Consider the following 17,927-nt stretch of genomic DNA (forward strand, 5'->3'; position numbering starts at 1 on the left):
GCTGTCACACAGCTGTTCCAGGAGGCACTCTAGACAGCTGCATTCCACAGGGCCCTGGGCTGGAAGGAGTAGAGGGCGGGCCCGGGTTCCTCCCAAACCTTCCAACTCCTGGTCAGACACAGGAGGAGTTGACCTGGACTGGGGGTTCACGAAAACAGCCAAACTGAGGGCTGCCGTGAATCTCTGAGGTGAGCAAATCCACCAATAAGCGCAAGACCCACCAAGGTAGAGGAGGAATTTGTTATATGTATTAAATCCCACCATAAGAGTAGATTACAGTATATAGTATATATTTTTTCCTTTTCAACCATAGCATCTCCATTCTCATTTCCCATGCCGTCCTAAGTCTCTTCACTACTTTCCAATTTCTTGTTACTCTGCAATGATCATGTATGTAGCTGAAAAAAATTCATTTTATTTCATGGCTTTCTGACTCTTGCACAATGTCATCCCATGACAAGGAACTTTTTCTGTTATACCTATACGCCCTGCATACTTGGATCTACCTTGATAGACATGGACCCTATAAATTCCTAAATCTAGACAATTCACAATACCAGGGAATTAAGATTGTTGTGTTGGGGTTATTGTGGTATTTTGCAAATTTGGCAATTTCATCATAGTAACTTTACTGTACAGATTTTGAAAATTTCACTGTTATCCATTCTGGAGGTGCTTGCACAGCTTTTCCATTAGATTAACATATTTTGGGATAAATCCAAGGTATTATTTCTATATTACATTTAAAGACTATATGGGCCTGATTATGATCTAATTTAGACTGGTGTAAATCAACAGCAATTTCCATTTAGTCAGTGGAGTTCTACCAGAGTAAAACTGTTGGGAGGTCTGAAAAAGACCCCCAGACATTGCACTAAAGAACAAGATTATGCAAATAATTTGATGCCTTCTTCAGCTACTACTTAGTAATCTTAGTAAGCCTTCACACAAAAATACATACAGTTCTTCTGGATAAAAGAGTGCTGTCACAGTATGAACTGATGCATAGTTGTCTTGTTGAGGCTACAGTCTAAGATGTTAAAACAGTAGAATGAGGCACCCAAATATTATTCCAATGACTGTATGTGGCTTCAAAGGAAATGCAGATAAATGACAGTGGAGTGAAAAGGGTATCTGTGAACACAAACTTTAAAAGGAAATAGTAGAAGAAAACCATGCCTCTGTTTAACACGTATTGATCAATGGACTGAAGCTGGCTTTAGATACTAATGACAAACTGGATGGTGAGGCCCGAGTACTATGCACATATTTTAGTTACAAAACAAAAAGAGAAACTGTAAGATGAATTAACTTATCTACTTTGATCTATCTACTGTGGGAAGAAGAATGTAGGTTTAAATTAAACTGGATACTAGAAGTATAATGTCTCTGCAACCAAAAGGAGAACAGCTTTATTCATGAAAGTAAAATGGGTCTTAGCATTTCAGCAGGAGCATGCTGTCCAAGCTAAAGCTGGAACTAGCAAGCAAAGAATCTGCAGCTTCTGAAGGAGCTATTCATATTGCTATCAAGTGTTTTCAAGTGGTAAAAAAAGGAAATCAGAGTGGGAATAGTTAAGTGTGTACAGAGGCAGATTTAAAGGAACAGAGAACCTGTATACAAATCACCTTTTCTAGGATTCTATTGTTGACATTCTGCAGTCATCCTTACCACCAAATGACAATTCCTTATTACAAAGAATCAGTTCATGAACAATCTTGTTTCAAAATTGACCTCATTATGCAAAAGGCATCAGTCACTTTTCTAGAATACCTATTTTACTGTTCAATTAAGAGAAGTATTCTTTCAACTCCTTGTTGCAATCATATTAAGGAAGTGTCAATTTACAGTGAAAAACAAACAAGCTTTCCTACCCAGGTGGTTCCTAATAAGGATGACAAAGGAAAAGGCCACCAAATATAATAATTGCAGAATAAGACTATTAAAAAACTGAAATGCCACAGTGATTGCCATAAGCTAGTTAAAAGTAAACTGGAAAGCTGAAACAGAATTTTGAAGTCATGAATTCTAAATACTCTATCAAGTTACAATTTTCATATGATATCAAACATCTGTGTTGAAAAGACTGGGTAAAACTAGGTGCTATGTGCACTATAGTCTTCAAAAAGTCTTCTAGTGTGTTTAAGGTTTGTATTAAATAAATAATTTATTTACTGCTTTATTACTTATCTCTTTAAATCTAAGATGCCACAGTAATATTGTGCAGAGAACGTTGATATTATGAACAAAGATACACCATCAAAATTAGCTGTGAATTAAACAAGAAGTGTTAAAAAATACTGCTAAAGTACTGTACACTAAAAAATGCATTCTCTCTGGACTAGATTCATGAAGGATACCTAAAGATGCAATTAGGTGCCTAAATCCAACATTTAGGCAGCAGCGACACTCACAAAGGCACCACTCAGCTTCTGCCTAACACCGTAGGTGCCCATGTTTCCACTGGTAGACATGCGTAAAGCCAACAAAGCCTGATGATGCCCCACAGCTAACTAGCTGTTCAGAGCTCGCGCTCATGCCTTAGCCCCCATAGGATTCTCAAACCTGACATTCTCGCACCTATCTCATGTGTGGGACCCAATCTGGTAGCTGTACTCAGAGCGTACCCAACTCACACAAAAGACAGCTGGAAGGTCAGGAGGGAGCGAACGTGTCCACCCAGTGACCAGGGCACTCATCTGAAACATGGGAGATCCACTTTTGAATCCCTATTCAGCCTGATTTGGAGCAGGGACTTGAACCCAGGTTTTCCAACTCCCAGGTGAGTGCCCTAGCTGCCAGGCTATTGGCTCAGTCTCTCTTGTTGAAGCTATTCTACTTTGTATAAATACTGTAATTAAATATTTATTGGAGCAGGGACTTGATTCTCCCACAAACTAGGCAAATAACGTAACCACATTATTGGCTATAATAGGATGGGTCTCTCTCATTTTATTGTGAAAAAGGGCTGACCGGGTTTAGAAGACTAGATCCCCAACTGCCTCTCTCTGATCTGTCAGTCAGGCGCCTCAGGCCCAGATCAATGAGAGTGAAGTGCTGAAGAACCTTTGTGAAGCCCCACTCCTCTCCTCAGCATTTCATTCCCAGCTAGCTTAGGTGGCTCCCCACTCAGCTTGCTGGCTTCTGAGCATCCCTTTGTTAATCAGTCAGATAATTCTCCCAGGATAATGCAGGGGAGCCTGAGCACGCTAGGGCTGTGAACTTCACTGGGTGGCTGGCTGCCTAGGGGCTAGATGTTGCAATGCCTATGTCCCCTTTGTGAATCTAGCCCTCTTTCCCTATGTATTTAGATTTGTTAGTCAATTTTAGAAACAAAGGACCAGCTACTCTCAGATGTTTTATTTGTATCGACTTGTTTTTAATGTTCATTTTTATTAGCATTTCCACAGTATAACTAGTGTTATATATAACAAAGTAAAAATCCTATTAAATCTTTTTATTTTTATAAACAATGTAAAAACTAAGATTCCTACTTTCACCTATTAGTTAGAGGTATCTCCTGAACGTACCCACACAGGGATTTGTGAATGTCTTGCAAACCTCACAAGAGGGGTCCCTGCAGGTACAGTATCCTCTGAATACCAAAGAGACCCAGCTTTTCTGGTACAGGGATCAGCTACTTTCTTGGCTGTGACTCTTGAGATTGTGTACAACAGAAAGGGTGAGGAGAGAAAGTGCTGCCTTTATTTGTAAAGAACACAGCTCTACAGAGGGAGCTCACTCGACATAATAAGGGTTGATGTAGAGAATTACTGGTAAGAGACTGACCCAAGATTAGAATCTACAGTTTACGCCTAGACCACTATGCCACAGTGCATCTCAGTAAAGGCATTGGATTTTTCTGTGCCTTAGTTCAGCTAATAAGCCTTTGTGCTTTCCTAGTGTTTTTCCTTGCTATATTATATATAAAAGCAAAGCACTTTACAAATTTGGGTAAGCATGATTAGCTCAATTTTACAGTTGGTTTAACTAAATAAAGTGTATGTAAGGTAATTTGTATGTAAGGCAATATGGTCTTGAGGATATGATATGAGTCTATTATATCAGTTATCAAGGTTTTCTTCTTAGCTCAGTCACAAAATTCCTATACAAGCCTTGGCATGCCTCTCAAACTCTAATCCTCAATTACAATACCTGGAATATGGGGCAAATCATGTCAGTCCACCTTGGAATGGTGGTAGGAGTTCTCACTGAATGAAGATTGTGGAGTGCATAGATTTATTAAGGATTATCAGTGGAAGAGATGAAGATACAAATCAAGACCTGTGTTTATTTCCTTCGATCAACGGAGAATTTTAATGGAAAATATAGCAGAAGTCATTATACCGTGAAAGTAGAATGAATTATATTGAAATTATAATTCATTAAAGAAATGCTACTTGAAGGGTTTGTTGAAATGTAGTTGTCAGGAAGAAAAACATTAAGGAGTGTGAGACAATGGGTCCTCAAACTAATTAACTTCAAGCTCCTACTGAGCTAGGAGATTGGTAAACGTTAGTATGCAAATAAGATATGTATGTATATTTGTCAGTTTCTGTTTTCTTTTGTCTCTTATGTTAAATTGGCTTTGGCTTATTGTATAAATAAGTTAGCTTGAGCCTCAGAGAGGGGCTCACATATCTGGGTGCACTGGCAAAGCATTTTGCTAATAAACAGAGTGGTCTGACAAATTATGTGAGTCCTGAATCTGACTTTGACAATACCATGGAGATTCCTTTTATTTTTCAAAACCAGCCTGACACAGCTTGGAAGACAACAACTAATAGATACTCCACTGCCATGTGTTCTTCTTTCTCCATCAATAAACCAACTTCTGTACTTTTAAAATAATGACAGATTATGAACCTTCTTAACAACTCTGCTCTTGAAAAACACCTCTTGCATGACCCAATATCAAAATTTACCTCCCTTTCAAATTTTGTAGTGCAATGGGATTTAACTGGGCAGATACAAACAATAGACACTTGGAAAAAGTGTTAAGAGGAACAATTTTGAAGTATTGTAATATCAAAATATAGTATAGGTATATGTTCTGAAAATTTTGCAAGTGCTAATTAGGCGGAATTCTAAAAAAGTTTACAAGTGTGTGGAATTTTTTTTCTTTATTTTTGGGGGTAGAATGAGTTACAAGGGGGCTCACGGTCAGCAGAGAGGGTACTGTCTCTTCCTAAGAACCCACACATGTGCTGAGCTGGGAGAAAAATCCTCGTCCTACAGCTCCAAAAGTACAGTATACAGCTAAAGTATAATTTCTTAACTGTCAGCTCTAAGAAGAGCTAAAGCCACTTTTGGCCATCTGTAGGAAATGTGTAGCTTCACGCTGCAGTGAAAAGCTAGTTGCGACATGTAGCTACATAGGTTAGTGAAAGGCTGTGGTGGGGGGAGCTTCTGGAGCCTTTCCCTGTTACCAGAGTCTTCATCTGTGGAGTGGAAAGGCTCCCGCAGTGGGGAGCTGGTTGAGCTTTTGCCTGCTTCAGGTAAGGACTCTGGAAATGAGCAGCTGCCAGACTCTTTCCCTGTGGCAGAGGAAGGCTCCAGTACCAGGGAGCTGGCAGCACCTTTCTTTGTTGCCAGAGACCTTATCTACAGCTGCAGAAGGCTCCAGCAGTGTGGAGCTGCCAGAGTCTTTCCTTGCTGCCAGAGCCTTTTCCTGCAGCAGGGAAAGGCTCCCGCAGCTGGGAGGCAGTGGGTCACTACATGACTGAAAATTAGGGCAGTCGATTAATCACAGTTAACTCAAGTGATTAACTCAAAAAAAGTAATCACAATTAAAAAAAATATAGTGATGAATCGCACTAGAATACCAATAGAAATTTATTAAATATTTTTGGATGTTTTTCTACATTTTCAAATATATCAATTTCAATTACAACACAGAATACAGCACATATTGTTCATTTTAAGAACACTTTCACTGCAAAATTGACAAAATGCAAAGAAGATACCAATGTGAAATTTCTAAAGATAGCTACAGCATTCGACCCAAGATTTAAGAAACTGAAGTGCCTTCCAAAATCTGAGAGGGGTGAGGTGTGGAGCATGCTTTCAGAAGTCTTAAAAGAGCAACACTCTGATGGGGAAACTACAGAACCCGAACCACCAAAAAAGAAAATCAACCTTTTGCTGGTGGCATCTGACTCAGATGACAAAAATGAACATGTGTCGGTCTGCTCTGCTTTGGATCATTATCGAGCAGAACCCATAATCAGCACAGACACATGTCCTCTGGAATGGTGGCTGAAGCATCAAGGGACATATGAATCTTTAGCGCATCTGGCATGTAAATATCTTGCGATGCTGGCTACAACAGTGCTATGCAAATGCCTGTTCTCACTTTCAGGTGACATGGTAAACAAGAAGCAGGCAGCATTATCTCCTGCAAATGTAAACCAACTTGTTTGTCTGAGTAATTGGCTGAACAAGAAATAGGACTGAATGGACCTGTAGGCTCTAAAGTTTTACATTGTTTTATTTTTGAATGCAGGTTTTTTTTGTACCTAATTCTACATTTGTAAGTTCAACTTTCATGATAAAGAGATTGCAATATGGTACTAGTATTAGACACATTGGAAAATACTATTTCATTTGCTTTTTACAGTGCAAATATTTAATAAAAAATAAATATAAAGTGAGCACTGTACACTTTATATTCTGCATTGTAATTGAAATCAATATATTTGAAAATGTAGAAAACATCCACAAATATTTAAATAAATGGTATTCTATTATTGTTTAACAGCACGATTAATTGTGATTAATTTTTTTTAATCACTTGACAGTCCTACTAAAAATAGTAGTGCAGATGGGAGGCATGGCTTGGGAAAGTAGAGCGTCTGTAGGGCATATACTCAGGTACACACCTACACCCAACATGCATGTCTCTTCTCTATTCACCTAAGTTGTGCCTCACAGTCTACAGCATTGCTTAAAACCATAGTGGAAGGGCTACCTGAGTGCATACCATACATGCTGCTGAAAGAAGTGCGCAGTGTAGTCGTAGCATTGCAACTGTGGTGGGTTAAAATGTATCTCATATGAGGTCCCTGTAACCCAATGGCTTGCTTGAGTATGGGGCCTGAGCATCACACTGTGCAGTGAGGTGGTATGCCTCCATTTCTTGTGCAACATATGGCTCCATGTATTTCATCTCTCTTACCTCCTGAGTGGAGGAGAGGAATGGACTGGGGAAGCCAGCTTCCAGCGTAAGTCCTTGGGCAGGCCTGAGGGTATACAGGTGTCATGGTGCCCAGTTAAAATCCCCACTGGAACAGCCCTGCTAGGTAGTTTGCAGAGTAGTCCCCCATTGGATAATAGTTTTAATAAAGTTGCAGCCTCCACATTTAAGCAGACTATAGCATAGTCGTCTCATTGTGTCTGCATCAATGGGTAATAATTGTGAAGAAAATAGGTTGTAATTAAGCAACTCTAGCCAATGAGTTATCAAGGTTGAAGAGGTAGTACCAAGCGGTGTTTGAATAAGAGGGAGACAAAGAAATGTTAAATAAAACTCAATTCCAAATCAGGGGCATTTTTTAAATGATCTGTAAATTCTACTTCGCCAAAACATTCACCATACTCCTTCCTTTAGAGTAATCTTCAGTCTTGTAGCCAAAACAGTTTTCCAAGGTAAAATTACAGGAGTGCTGAAATCAAGGGTTTATTATGGACGCTGGTTGCAATCTCATTAATTTTTTACATAATACCACTCTGTGTATACACTCTATGTGTATATGTGTATATATGTGTAAACACAGACACAAACACACATATGCATTCAAAAATAGTAAAGCAGATGAAAAGAGCATGCTGCGTACCTGTCTACCAAGAACTAGTAATGTCACGAAGAATATAAAGAGAGACACAGAACCCATTGTCTTCAGGTCTTTCAATATTCCTGGCCTGTAAAAAAGAAACACAGCTAAAATGAATTGCTCAAAAAGGAAAAAAAAACCCTGTAATCTTAATACTTAATCACAGTCTTGGTTTCCTCCCTTCATTTCTGTGCTGTAAACTCCTTGCACAACTTTTTAGTAACCAAACTAAAAACTTTAACATAAATTGCTTTATTGTTTTCTGGAATATTAAAACTGTACTACTAAATATATTTATATTATGGGCCCTGCTTTCTGACTGTACAACGTAAATCTGGAGAATAATATTAAATTTAATATATTCAATGCTTTTTTTTGCCTGTTAAAGGAGAGTTTCTGATTGCTTTTCAATATGTTGGTATAAGTAGACTGTAGAGAGAGTTTGTGATGGCAGTACTATATTCTGCTTCCATACTGTAGTGACTAACCACGTCTCTTGAGTGTGAAGAAGTGAAATGAAATCACAAGGTACCAAGAGGCTTCTTAAGCTCAGAACCACACAAGGCAAGAACCACACTAATCACCTCCCTTGGACAGCTTATTAAAACCCCGAGTTCCTTTCAGATGAGAGAATGTATGGCGAGGGATCTGGTCTACACTTCCAGAAGCTGATCTACATGAGCAAGGCCACTGTTGCTCCCACTGGTGGGAAAGTTTTAAGAAAAATGCTAGTGTAGAAATAACCTTAGTGGCAAAGTGCAGGTAGTCAAAGGTATATGAGAAATGTAACATATCAAATGCTTCTGCAGTATATCACAGGGATGTCAACTACACGTGTGGTGTGTATTATACTGTGTACCTGAATACATCTCCTCACTCCCCCATTTGTGTGTTACACTTTGCATTTTCAAAGGTAAACAGAAACACAATGCTAGTCTCACTATTCTATTCAGATTCTTATTCCATGGTATCCTAGTGCCTTAAGACCTGGCTCAGTGAATGGAGTTAGAAGGCAAAGTACTGGAATTCTACTCAAAGCACTCATGATTTTCTACCGTGGCGTATGCACTGCCTACACATGCTACCTTTATAAAAATGTATTTTTAAGAAAAGGTTGGGTAGAAGTAACACACGTCCTTTCTACACTGTAACAGGGAGGTTCAGGACACAATTATCTTGCCCACAGCAAAGACCCAACTAATTCGATGCAAAATATATATTCATCCATGTAAGAAGTCATTCCCAATTACACCCATTCCTTTGCCCCCTCGAGGAGTAGTTTCTGCACAGGAAAACCTCTCTTTGCTCTGAGAAGCACGTATTATATAGTTAACAATTTAAGACAAATGCCCTAATTCTGGGGAAAAAAGATGCTCTGTCTGTGTGCAAAAAGCCAACAACACATGTTAACAGGGTTCAGGTAACAAAGAGCTAATGCCTAATATCCTTTTTTTATGACAACACAAATCAAACCATAATATAGTGCAAACATCAGATGATTTATGCAGTCTGAACAGGTTTATTTCTTTTATTCTAATACTGTTACATATACAATCAAATCATATATTTAGCACACAGGAGTCAGTTGTTATCTTGAATTGGGATTTGTAGATGTGTATATATATATATTTTTTTTTAAAAATCCAAGCTCTGTTCTGCTCTGCTACACAAGCAATATTATAAATTGTCTTTCCCCTAGTAGCATGCTAAAATAACCAACCTACCTTTTCATAGGTGCCATTGCATACAGGAATTTGTTGTAATCATCCAGTGTGGAGCCATGAGTGTGCAGGAGGATGACATTGTAGCCCACCAATGCAATCAGCATGATCACCATTTTCAACTCATAATTTATCCGCAGGAAAACAGAACAGGATATCAGCCCCAAAATGCAGCTATAGATAAAGTACTGGCACATGGAAACCAAACAAGACAAACATTTAGGATTCGACCTAGTGAATATTAACTGGAGAGAAGAAAGTAATTTGTAATAAAATGGCCACATTAGCTTTACAAAAATGATTAAACCCCCATATAAATTAAATAGGAAATCTCTCATTACTACCAAATAATTAAACAGAACCCTGTGGACATTTATACTTCAAAAAAAAAAAAAGGTAGCTTTTCTTAGGCCAAGTATATTTTATTTCTTATTAAGATATTTCTGGAACACTGCTGGCTTGTCGACAGAAGTATGTTTGACTGAACCTGAATCACCATATACTCATTTTGGGAGATCTCTCCTATGAGTGCTTTGCACAGCACAATCAGCCGTAGTTAACTTGTGATTTTAATTTTTCTCCAGTGCTTCTTATAATTTATTGCTGCTTGAAATAAGCAAAAAGTAATTCTTGTTCAGAATTACTTATATTAAATCTTCATTTAATCTTGTGAGTTCAATCTATATAAAGTAGCAGAATCCATTTTTCTACTATGTAAGCATTACTACTTTTGAAAGTGGTTTTCATACTGGAAAAATGTTAACGTTTGTGCATCCAAAAAGAAACACAAAGATCAACAAACTTTGTTGTGAAGAAAAGAGCACCGGTTAGAAACAGACAGCCCAATTTGCAAATGCTGCCTCAATGGGTGTGCCTGATTCAAGCTGAGAAGCCAAAAATGTAGGTACCTCAGATTGCTGTGCATTTTTGAAAACATAACCCTAAGGTTGTCTATTTCATTTTTTTGGTTATGTCTATACTACAGCCTATGTCAGCATAATTTATGTCACTCGGGGGTGCGAATATTCCACCCCCTATGAGCAACATACGTGACGCCCACATAAGCGCTGGTGTGCACAGCGCTATGTCGGCAGGAGAGCTGCTCCCACTGACACAGCTTCTGCTCTCACAGAGGTGGCACAGAGCATCTTCACCAGACGTGCCACTGCAGCGCTGTACATACAGACATGGCCATGGTTCTTATACATTAGCTTAATGCTCTTCTGTCTGGTTCCCAACACTGCATGGGGATGTTTAAATCCTGCAAGAATCGTGTTTTCAGTTAAACAAAATTTAAAGCCATGGAACCATTTGTATTTGTAGCAAACCTACCTTTTGGATTTAAACTACTAGGCAGTTTCATTAAAGCACTGTGATTTGGACCTTTCTTTCCCCACCTCAATCCCTCAGAGCTGGGGAATGGGGCAGGGTGGGGTGGGGTATGCCTAGACCAGGGTGTAAAACTGTGCAAAAAGCTGCCACCTCTGCATAGCCACCTAACTAATTCTTGCAAAAGATCCATACGGCCAATAGAACGGACAGGATAGAGGGCACAGATAGGGTTTGAGGAAGGAACAGCAAGGGGTAAAACATATGAAAAGTCAATACCACTGGAATTACCATTAACGTGTGTTGTAAGGTTTCTGATCCCTCTCAGCGAGCACAAAACTGCAATCTAGCAAACTAGTGGCACAATAGCTTTCTGGCCAGCCATTTTCTGCCCTGCCTAGATCAGCATGGAGGAAGAGTTCATCTGCATAGCTGGCCAGAATCTATAGATTTGGGGGACTTTTATATAAAGGATTGCTTTGCTTCTCATGTACTTGTAGCCTCACCACTAGTCTTCGCCTTCATACCACTGCAACGCTCACAGAAGATGGGTACAGAATACCCAGACAGCAGCTATTTCAAAGCCACAGAACTGCGCTATTCCCAACTCTTGTGATTTGCTCAAGAGACTTGTGGTATTTGGTATTTTTCTTAAAGCTTCAGGCCCTGGAGTGCTGTGATTCTGAGATTTTCAGCATTATTTAGAAAGAAAAAAATAAGTTGATAACCCTCATGGCTGTGGAGGACAGCTTGAAAATACAAATTCAAAGGGCTCAACATCCAGAGGCACATAAAAAGAACTCCAAATACATTATAAAACATCTCATGATATTCTGGGAGCTGAGTAATAAATTTTGAACATTTGAGGCTGGCAAGACTGGAATTGTTATTGTATTTTGTCTCTCACAGGAGGAGATCATATGGGTCTAAAAGATATAAATTCTGCATAACTTCTAACATTTGGAAACCATTTTGCAGCCTCCTAACAAAACAAAAAGACAACCAGTCCCTTTGCAACCGATTAAGTATTGCCTGACAAGTCTTGTATAACAGAGGTATGCACAGTAATGTAACTAAGAACATCTCATATTGCTGCAAAAAATATTAATTATCATGGTTCCAAATAGGGCTCAATTCTTCTGGGATTGAAGCATTTTAAAAATCTCTTATTCATTCATTCTAGTCTACATACTCAACAGACCTGTCAGCTTCACTTTTTATAAGTCACAGGCAGTTTCTCTGTGGGAGTAATGTTTAATGCCATTATACACATATACAAAAAACTGACTTTTAGTTTAAAAAAAGAATGTTTTGCCACCACGAATGTTCAATGTATCATCCAATAAACATAGAATAGTTTTATCTATACATTTTTAATTTTTCTAAATCAGTGATTGATTAATAATTCAAAAGGATTTTGCCTCTCCCCTGCTGTCTTTATCAAGCCAGAAATTATGAGCTCTGAAATGCTTTGGGTGGTTTAGGATGGAACTACTGTACAATTAGGAGGTTTTTAATAAATAAATAGGAAAGAGGAGTGTTAAAACCTTTATTCCACCATAAATTATTCACTATACCTGAATTATTAAGAAAGCAATGATAATATTTTGTCTATTTCTGTCATAACTAAGTTAACACGTTTATTAAGTGACAGACAATATGGATGCTACATGTAAAGAATGCATTTTGATATTATTTAAATTTTAAAGGAACATATTAAAGACCAGTGTGACAAAGTTTCTGCTCTACCTTGGTGGGTCTTGCGCTTATTGGCGGATTTGCTTGCCTTGGAGCTTCAAGGCAGCCCTCAACTTGGCCGTTTTTCTGAACCCACAGTCCAGGTCGACGACTCCTGTGTCTGACCAGGAGTTGGGAGAATTTGGGGGGAACCCGGGCCAGCCCTCTATTTCAGGTTCCAGCCCAGGGCCCTGTGGAATGCAGCTGTCTAGAGTGTCTCCTGGAACAGCTGTGTGACAGCTACAACTCCCTGGGCTACTTCCCCCTGGCCTCCTCCCAACACCTTCTTTATCCTCCCCATAGGACCTTCCTCCTGGTGTCTGATAATGCTTGTACACCTCAGTCCTCCAACAGTCCGCGTTCTCACTCTCAGCTCCCCACACTCACACCACGAACTGAAGTGAGCTCCTTTTTAAAACCCAGGTGCCCTGATTAGCCTGCCTTAATTGATTCTAGCAGCTTCTTGATTGGCTGCAGGTGTTCTAATCAGCCTGTCTTAATTGTCTCCAGAAGGTTCCTGATTGTTCTGGAACCTTCCCTGTTACCTTACCCAGGGAAAAGGGACCTACTTAGCCTGGGGCTAATATATCTGCCTTCTATTATTCTCCGGTAGCCATCTGGCCCAACCCTGTCACACCAGTTACTAGAAAAAGTCACAATACCATGAAGAGCTGGGTATCTTAGTAAGACACTGGATAGTGTCAAACAGAATGTTAAAAATTTATCCTTTGTTTTGGTGAAAAAACCCTCAAAAGAATTATAAAAGCACAACAAAATAACATATGACAAAAGAGACTATAAAATGTTTCTGTTTAAAACAAGATAAAAATAAATTAGTGGACTGACAGTTTTTCCATGTATGTACATACAGAGGACTGGGGAAGGTTGAGGTCAGTTTATTTACAGCAGAAGCACTTTAATCATATCCTTACATAGTAAAGAAATGTGCTACCAAATAAGCAATGAGCTCACACTAACAGATCAGGAGATAAATGTTTGACACCTTCTGAAATCTTCCTGGATGCTAGAACTCCTTGCAAAATATCAAATTCCATAATGTCTCAATTAAGAAAAGAGACTACATTTTTATTAAAATTTTTGCAAAAAATATGCTCCTTCTTTAGAACCATTGACCTAGAAATAAAAATGTGCATGAAGTTAATCCCCATTTAGATTCGTTGCTTTCACACTGACATAAAGTGAAAACTAGTGAGAGTTGCAAGAGGTCAGTCCACCAATCAGGCCCTGGCTGATTAAACATTTCTTTCAGAATTAATTAAAATGATGTTTATAATTAACACACTATCTAGTCAATCTTTACAACACGCCTCTGAATTAGTCATTATTTTCATTTTATAGATTGGAAAACTATGCCAAAGATGTTGAGTGGCTTGCCCATGGCCGCAGAGGGAGACAATTATTAGAGGCAGAACTCTTGAGAGTTTAAGCCAGGAGAGACCATTACATCATCTAGCCTGACCTCCTGTATATCACAGGCCATTAAATTTCACCCAGTTACCCCTGTGCTGAGGCCAATAACTTATGTTTAGCTAAAGCATATTTTCCAGAAAGGCATCCAGTCTTGGTCTGAAAGACATCAAGAGATGGAGATTCCACCACTCCTCTTTGTAATTTGTTTCAATGTTTAATCATTCTCAGTGTTAAAATATTATGTCTAATTTGAATATATTTTGTTTCTGCTTCCAGTCACTGATTCTTGTGATGCCTTTCTCTACTAGAATAGAAAGCCCTTTAGTACTAGGTATTTTCTCCCCATGAAGGAAGTTAGACATTAATCAAGATACCTCTCAATCTTCTTTTTTTGATAAGCTAAATAGATGGAGTACTTTAAGACTCACTGTAAGGCACAGTCTTCAGCCCTCAAATCGTTCTGTCTCTCTTTTCTGGACCCTCTCCAAATTTTCAGCATCCAAGGATCACACTAGCCTCTTTTCCCCCCCATAGCATTGCACTGGAAGCTCATGTTGAATTGCTTGTCCACGATGACCCCCTAATTCCTTTTCACAATCACTGCTTTCCAGGATATAGTACCCCATTCTGTAGGTCTGAGCACCCCTCCTTGTTCCTAAATGTATGACCTTGCATTTGGCTGTATTACAGTAAACTTGTTTGAATGGGCCCAGTTAACCAAGTGATCCAGATCACTCTGTTTGACTGCCCTGTCCTCATCATTATTTACTACTCCACCAGTCTTTGTTTCATCTGAAAATTTGATCAGCAGTGATTTTATATTTACTTTCAGATAATTGATGCGAGTATTGAATAGTGTCAGGCCTAGTACCGATACTTCTGGAAACCCACTAGAAACAGACCCATTTGATCATGATTCTTCACTGACAATTACTTTGAAATCTGTCAGCTAGTCAGTTCCTAATCCATTTAAGGTGTGCTCTACTGATAATGTACAGTACCATATTTTTAGAATTAGAACTCTAGAGTTCTTGGCTACTAGACATTCCTCTAAACCTCTTTCTTAATCTGAAATTCATTGACATTCAAAGTTAGGGTCTGATTTTCAGAAGAGCTGAGGCCCTGCACCTCTCCTTGACTTCAAATTAAGTTGTGAGCGCTCAGTACCTCTGGAAAAAAAATCAACCCTTCGGAGGCTTTTTGAAAAATCCTCTGAGCCACTAAGCCTCAAAAGGTCCAGTGACAGTAGGTTTAATGTAGACATTGCAAATTATAAATAAAGAAAGAAATGTAAAATGAACTTACTGGTAGGTAAAAATAGTTGTTTTGTATATACCACAGTGTTTGATCACTGGATTTGGGAAAACTTGCATTTGATGAATTAAGAATCGGGATGAAAACTATCACAGGATCATCCAGGAAAAACTAGAAGAAAATAATATGAAGTTTGTTCGTGCCTTCAGTGGTGACAGATCAAAGAAGTAAAGGGCATGAGAGGGAAAAGCTCAGTCATTAATTACTTATCTTAATTGTAAATTCTTTTCTATTGTAAATAGAAAAATCAAAAGGAACAGTATCAGTTGATTGCCTTTTGCCTGGATGCTTCAGACAAAAACAACTTTGTTAACCTATATCTGAAGCTTTCTATTTGAATAAGAGATGAAAGGCTGTTATATTCAGCTCTAATCAGCAGCTCTAACACACTGAAGGCCACAATAAAGTGAGCTTAATGCATATAATATTCCATGTATGCACCTCAGCCTTACCTCTTATTTAAGTGAAGGAAGACTTACAGAAAGAGCCTCTTTATTCAGTTCAGTTTTAAAGGCCCAAGCCTGCTCCCATTGAAGTAAATAGCCAAACTCCTATTTATTTTGATGGAAGCAGAATCAGAGGTCCCAAGTCATTTTTGAATTGAATGTAATGGGGTTTATTTTCAAATTACCATCATGTGTGCCCACAGTGCAAAAGAAAATACATCATGAAGTACTTTGATGTAAACTTATATTTAGGCTGGGCAGAATTACATTTTTAAAATAATTTTGACAAAGAATATTAATGTTTATTTTTAAGCATTTTCTTAATTCAAATTTTCACAACTGCAAAATTAAGGAGGGGTCAGACCATAAATATTTAATGAAAATAGACATTGAGATTCAAAAAGTTAAAGCTTTGTAACTGTTAAAACACACATAGTCAACATCACATGTCAATATATGCAAAGCAAATATAATTAAATAATACTTAAATAAGTTCTCAAACAGCATTTTTGTTACTTTGTCTATCTTTGTCAAAATTTCTATTGTCGTCGATGAAAATATTTTTTGTCAGCTTGTCTCTGTATGGTGACATCAACATTTACTAATAAAAATCTAACCCTTCCAACCTACATTCATCTATCTTCAAGCACTGCCATTAAGCAGTCTACAACAATCTGAGGAACTAGAAACATAAGTTTTATTATACTATGAACACGTACCCAATGCCAGGTGAAATAGGAGACTAAGTAAAAAAATTAAATAAAAGAATACACAAGGGGAAAAATACACAGAAATGTTGTCAGTTTCCATGAACCAAACACCAATTACTTCTGAAGTACGTGTTTGTATTTTTGTCTCTTTTGTCCAACTGTCTCCACCTGCTATCTCACTTATGTCACTTTGGAGATTCTGTAGTGCCTGTATACACAGTATTTTAATGTAGCATTCTCTTTTCTCTCCATTAGAGATAGCTCAGACTCTGCATTCACATCCTTGGGGCGTGGAGGGGGGAGTGGAAAGGAAAGAAACTTGTAATTTTATTAACCCCAATGTTTACCAGTATTTCAGCAAACTAGCACTAAGTTATTATTTTCACCTTTAATTTATACTCCAAGCAGATTTTTCTCTCACATTCACATAATCTATCCTCTGTTGTGGACCGTGTGCAATGCAGGATGACAATGATTGCTGCGCGGATGCTCCTTTGAAGAGGAACCTAGGATGAGCACTTTTGTGCTTTTCTAATTTATCTGACCAGAAGACAGTACAAATGCAAGACAGTGATACCAGGTTCTTTTAAGCTTTGTAACTAACTTGTTAGCTTCCAGGTGTGTTTACACTGAGGTATTTAGAGTAAAAAGTCATGTCATCCACTACAATCAAATCTAACAAAATCAAGAACACATTGTTTAAAAATATACCTTTATCACCAATTAAAACTAATATTTTCACAAAAATGCAAGGTTAAAATAAAAAAAGAAATGCATGTAGGGCTTTCTTGTGCCTTTAAAACATGGCCTCCCTCTGGGGCCAATTCAGAGGGGCACAACTCTCCCATTCGTAGTTCCCAGAGGCACTGTATATGGGATATGCAGATCTGAGGGAGTTTTAGGAAGTATAGCCACAGCTGCAGCTTTTGAAAGGGTGCAGAGTACACTCCCTTCCCACGTAAGGCCAGCCTTGCTGCACAGCACAGAGAGGGATAGGACCATAACAGCTCTCTCTGCACACCCTTTGAAGAGGTCCGGGCTGCATTAAGCGCTGCTTTTGTGCAGTACGTACTGAGTGCAAGAGCTAATTGAGATGTTTCACCTCCTTGTGTACCTGTGCTGGACCAGGCAATCTTTCCCTTGGATGCTGTTGCTTTTTTAATGCATTTTTATCATTAAGTAGCTGAGATTGTAATTATTTATTTGTATTACAGTAGCATATACGGGCCCTAACTGAGATACGCACCTCATTATGCTAGGTACTATACAGAGAGATCGTAAGAGACAGTCCCTGCCCTGAAGAACTTGAATAAATAGAAAAAAAACAGACAAAGGTTGGGAAAAATATTATTATTAATAATCAATTCATTATTATTATTATTTATGATTATATGCTAGAACGATATG

The 17,927-nt window shown here is 38.4% G+C and overlaps 1 protein-coding gene across 4 annotated transcripts in view; it reads right to left on the reverse strand.

The window, feature by feature from the left end:
* Nucleotides 1-17,927, reverse strand: part of ADCY2 (adenylate cyclase 2) — a 436,571-nt gene that overhangs the window by 21,082 nt on the left and 397,562 nt on the right. For all 4 annotated transcript variants that reach the window (XM_048839544.2, XM_075125464.1, XM_075125465.1 and 1 more), the window contains 3 exons: nucleotides 15,356-15,475; nucleotides 9,557-9,741; nucleotides 7,836-7,920 (listed from right to left, as the gene is read on the reverse strand). In XM_048839544.2, the coding sequence (XP_048695501.1) occupies nucleotides 7,836-7,920; nucleotides 9,557-9,741; nucleotides 15,356-15,475 (390 nt within the window). The remainder of the gene's footprint in view (nucleotides 1-7,835; nucleotides 7,921-9,556; nucleotides 9,742-15,355; nucleotides 15,476-17,927) is intronic.

The sequence above is a fragment of the Caretta caretta genome, chromosome 2, assembly GCF_965140235.1.
Source record: "Caretta caretta isolate rCarCar2 chromosome 2, rCarCar1.hap1, whole genome shotgun sequence".
Lineage (NCBI taxonomy): Eukaryota > Metazoa > Chordata > Testudines > Cheloniidae > Caretta > Caretta caretta.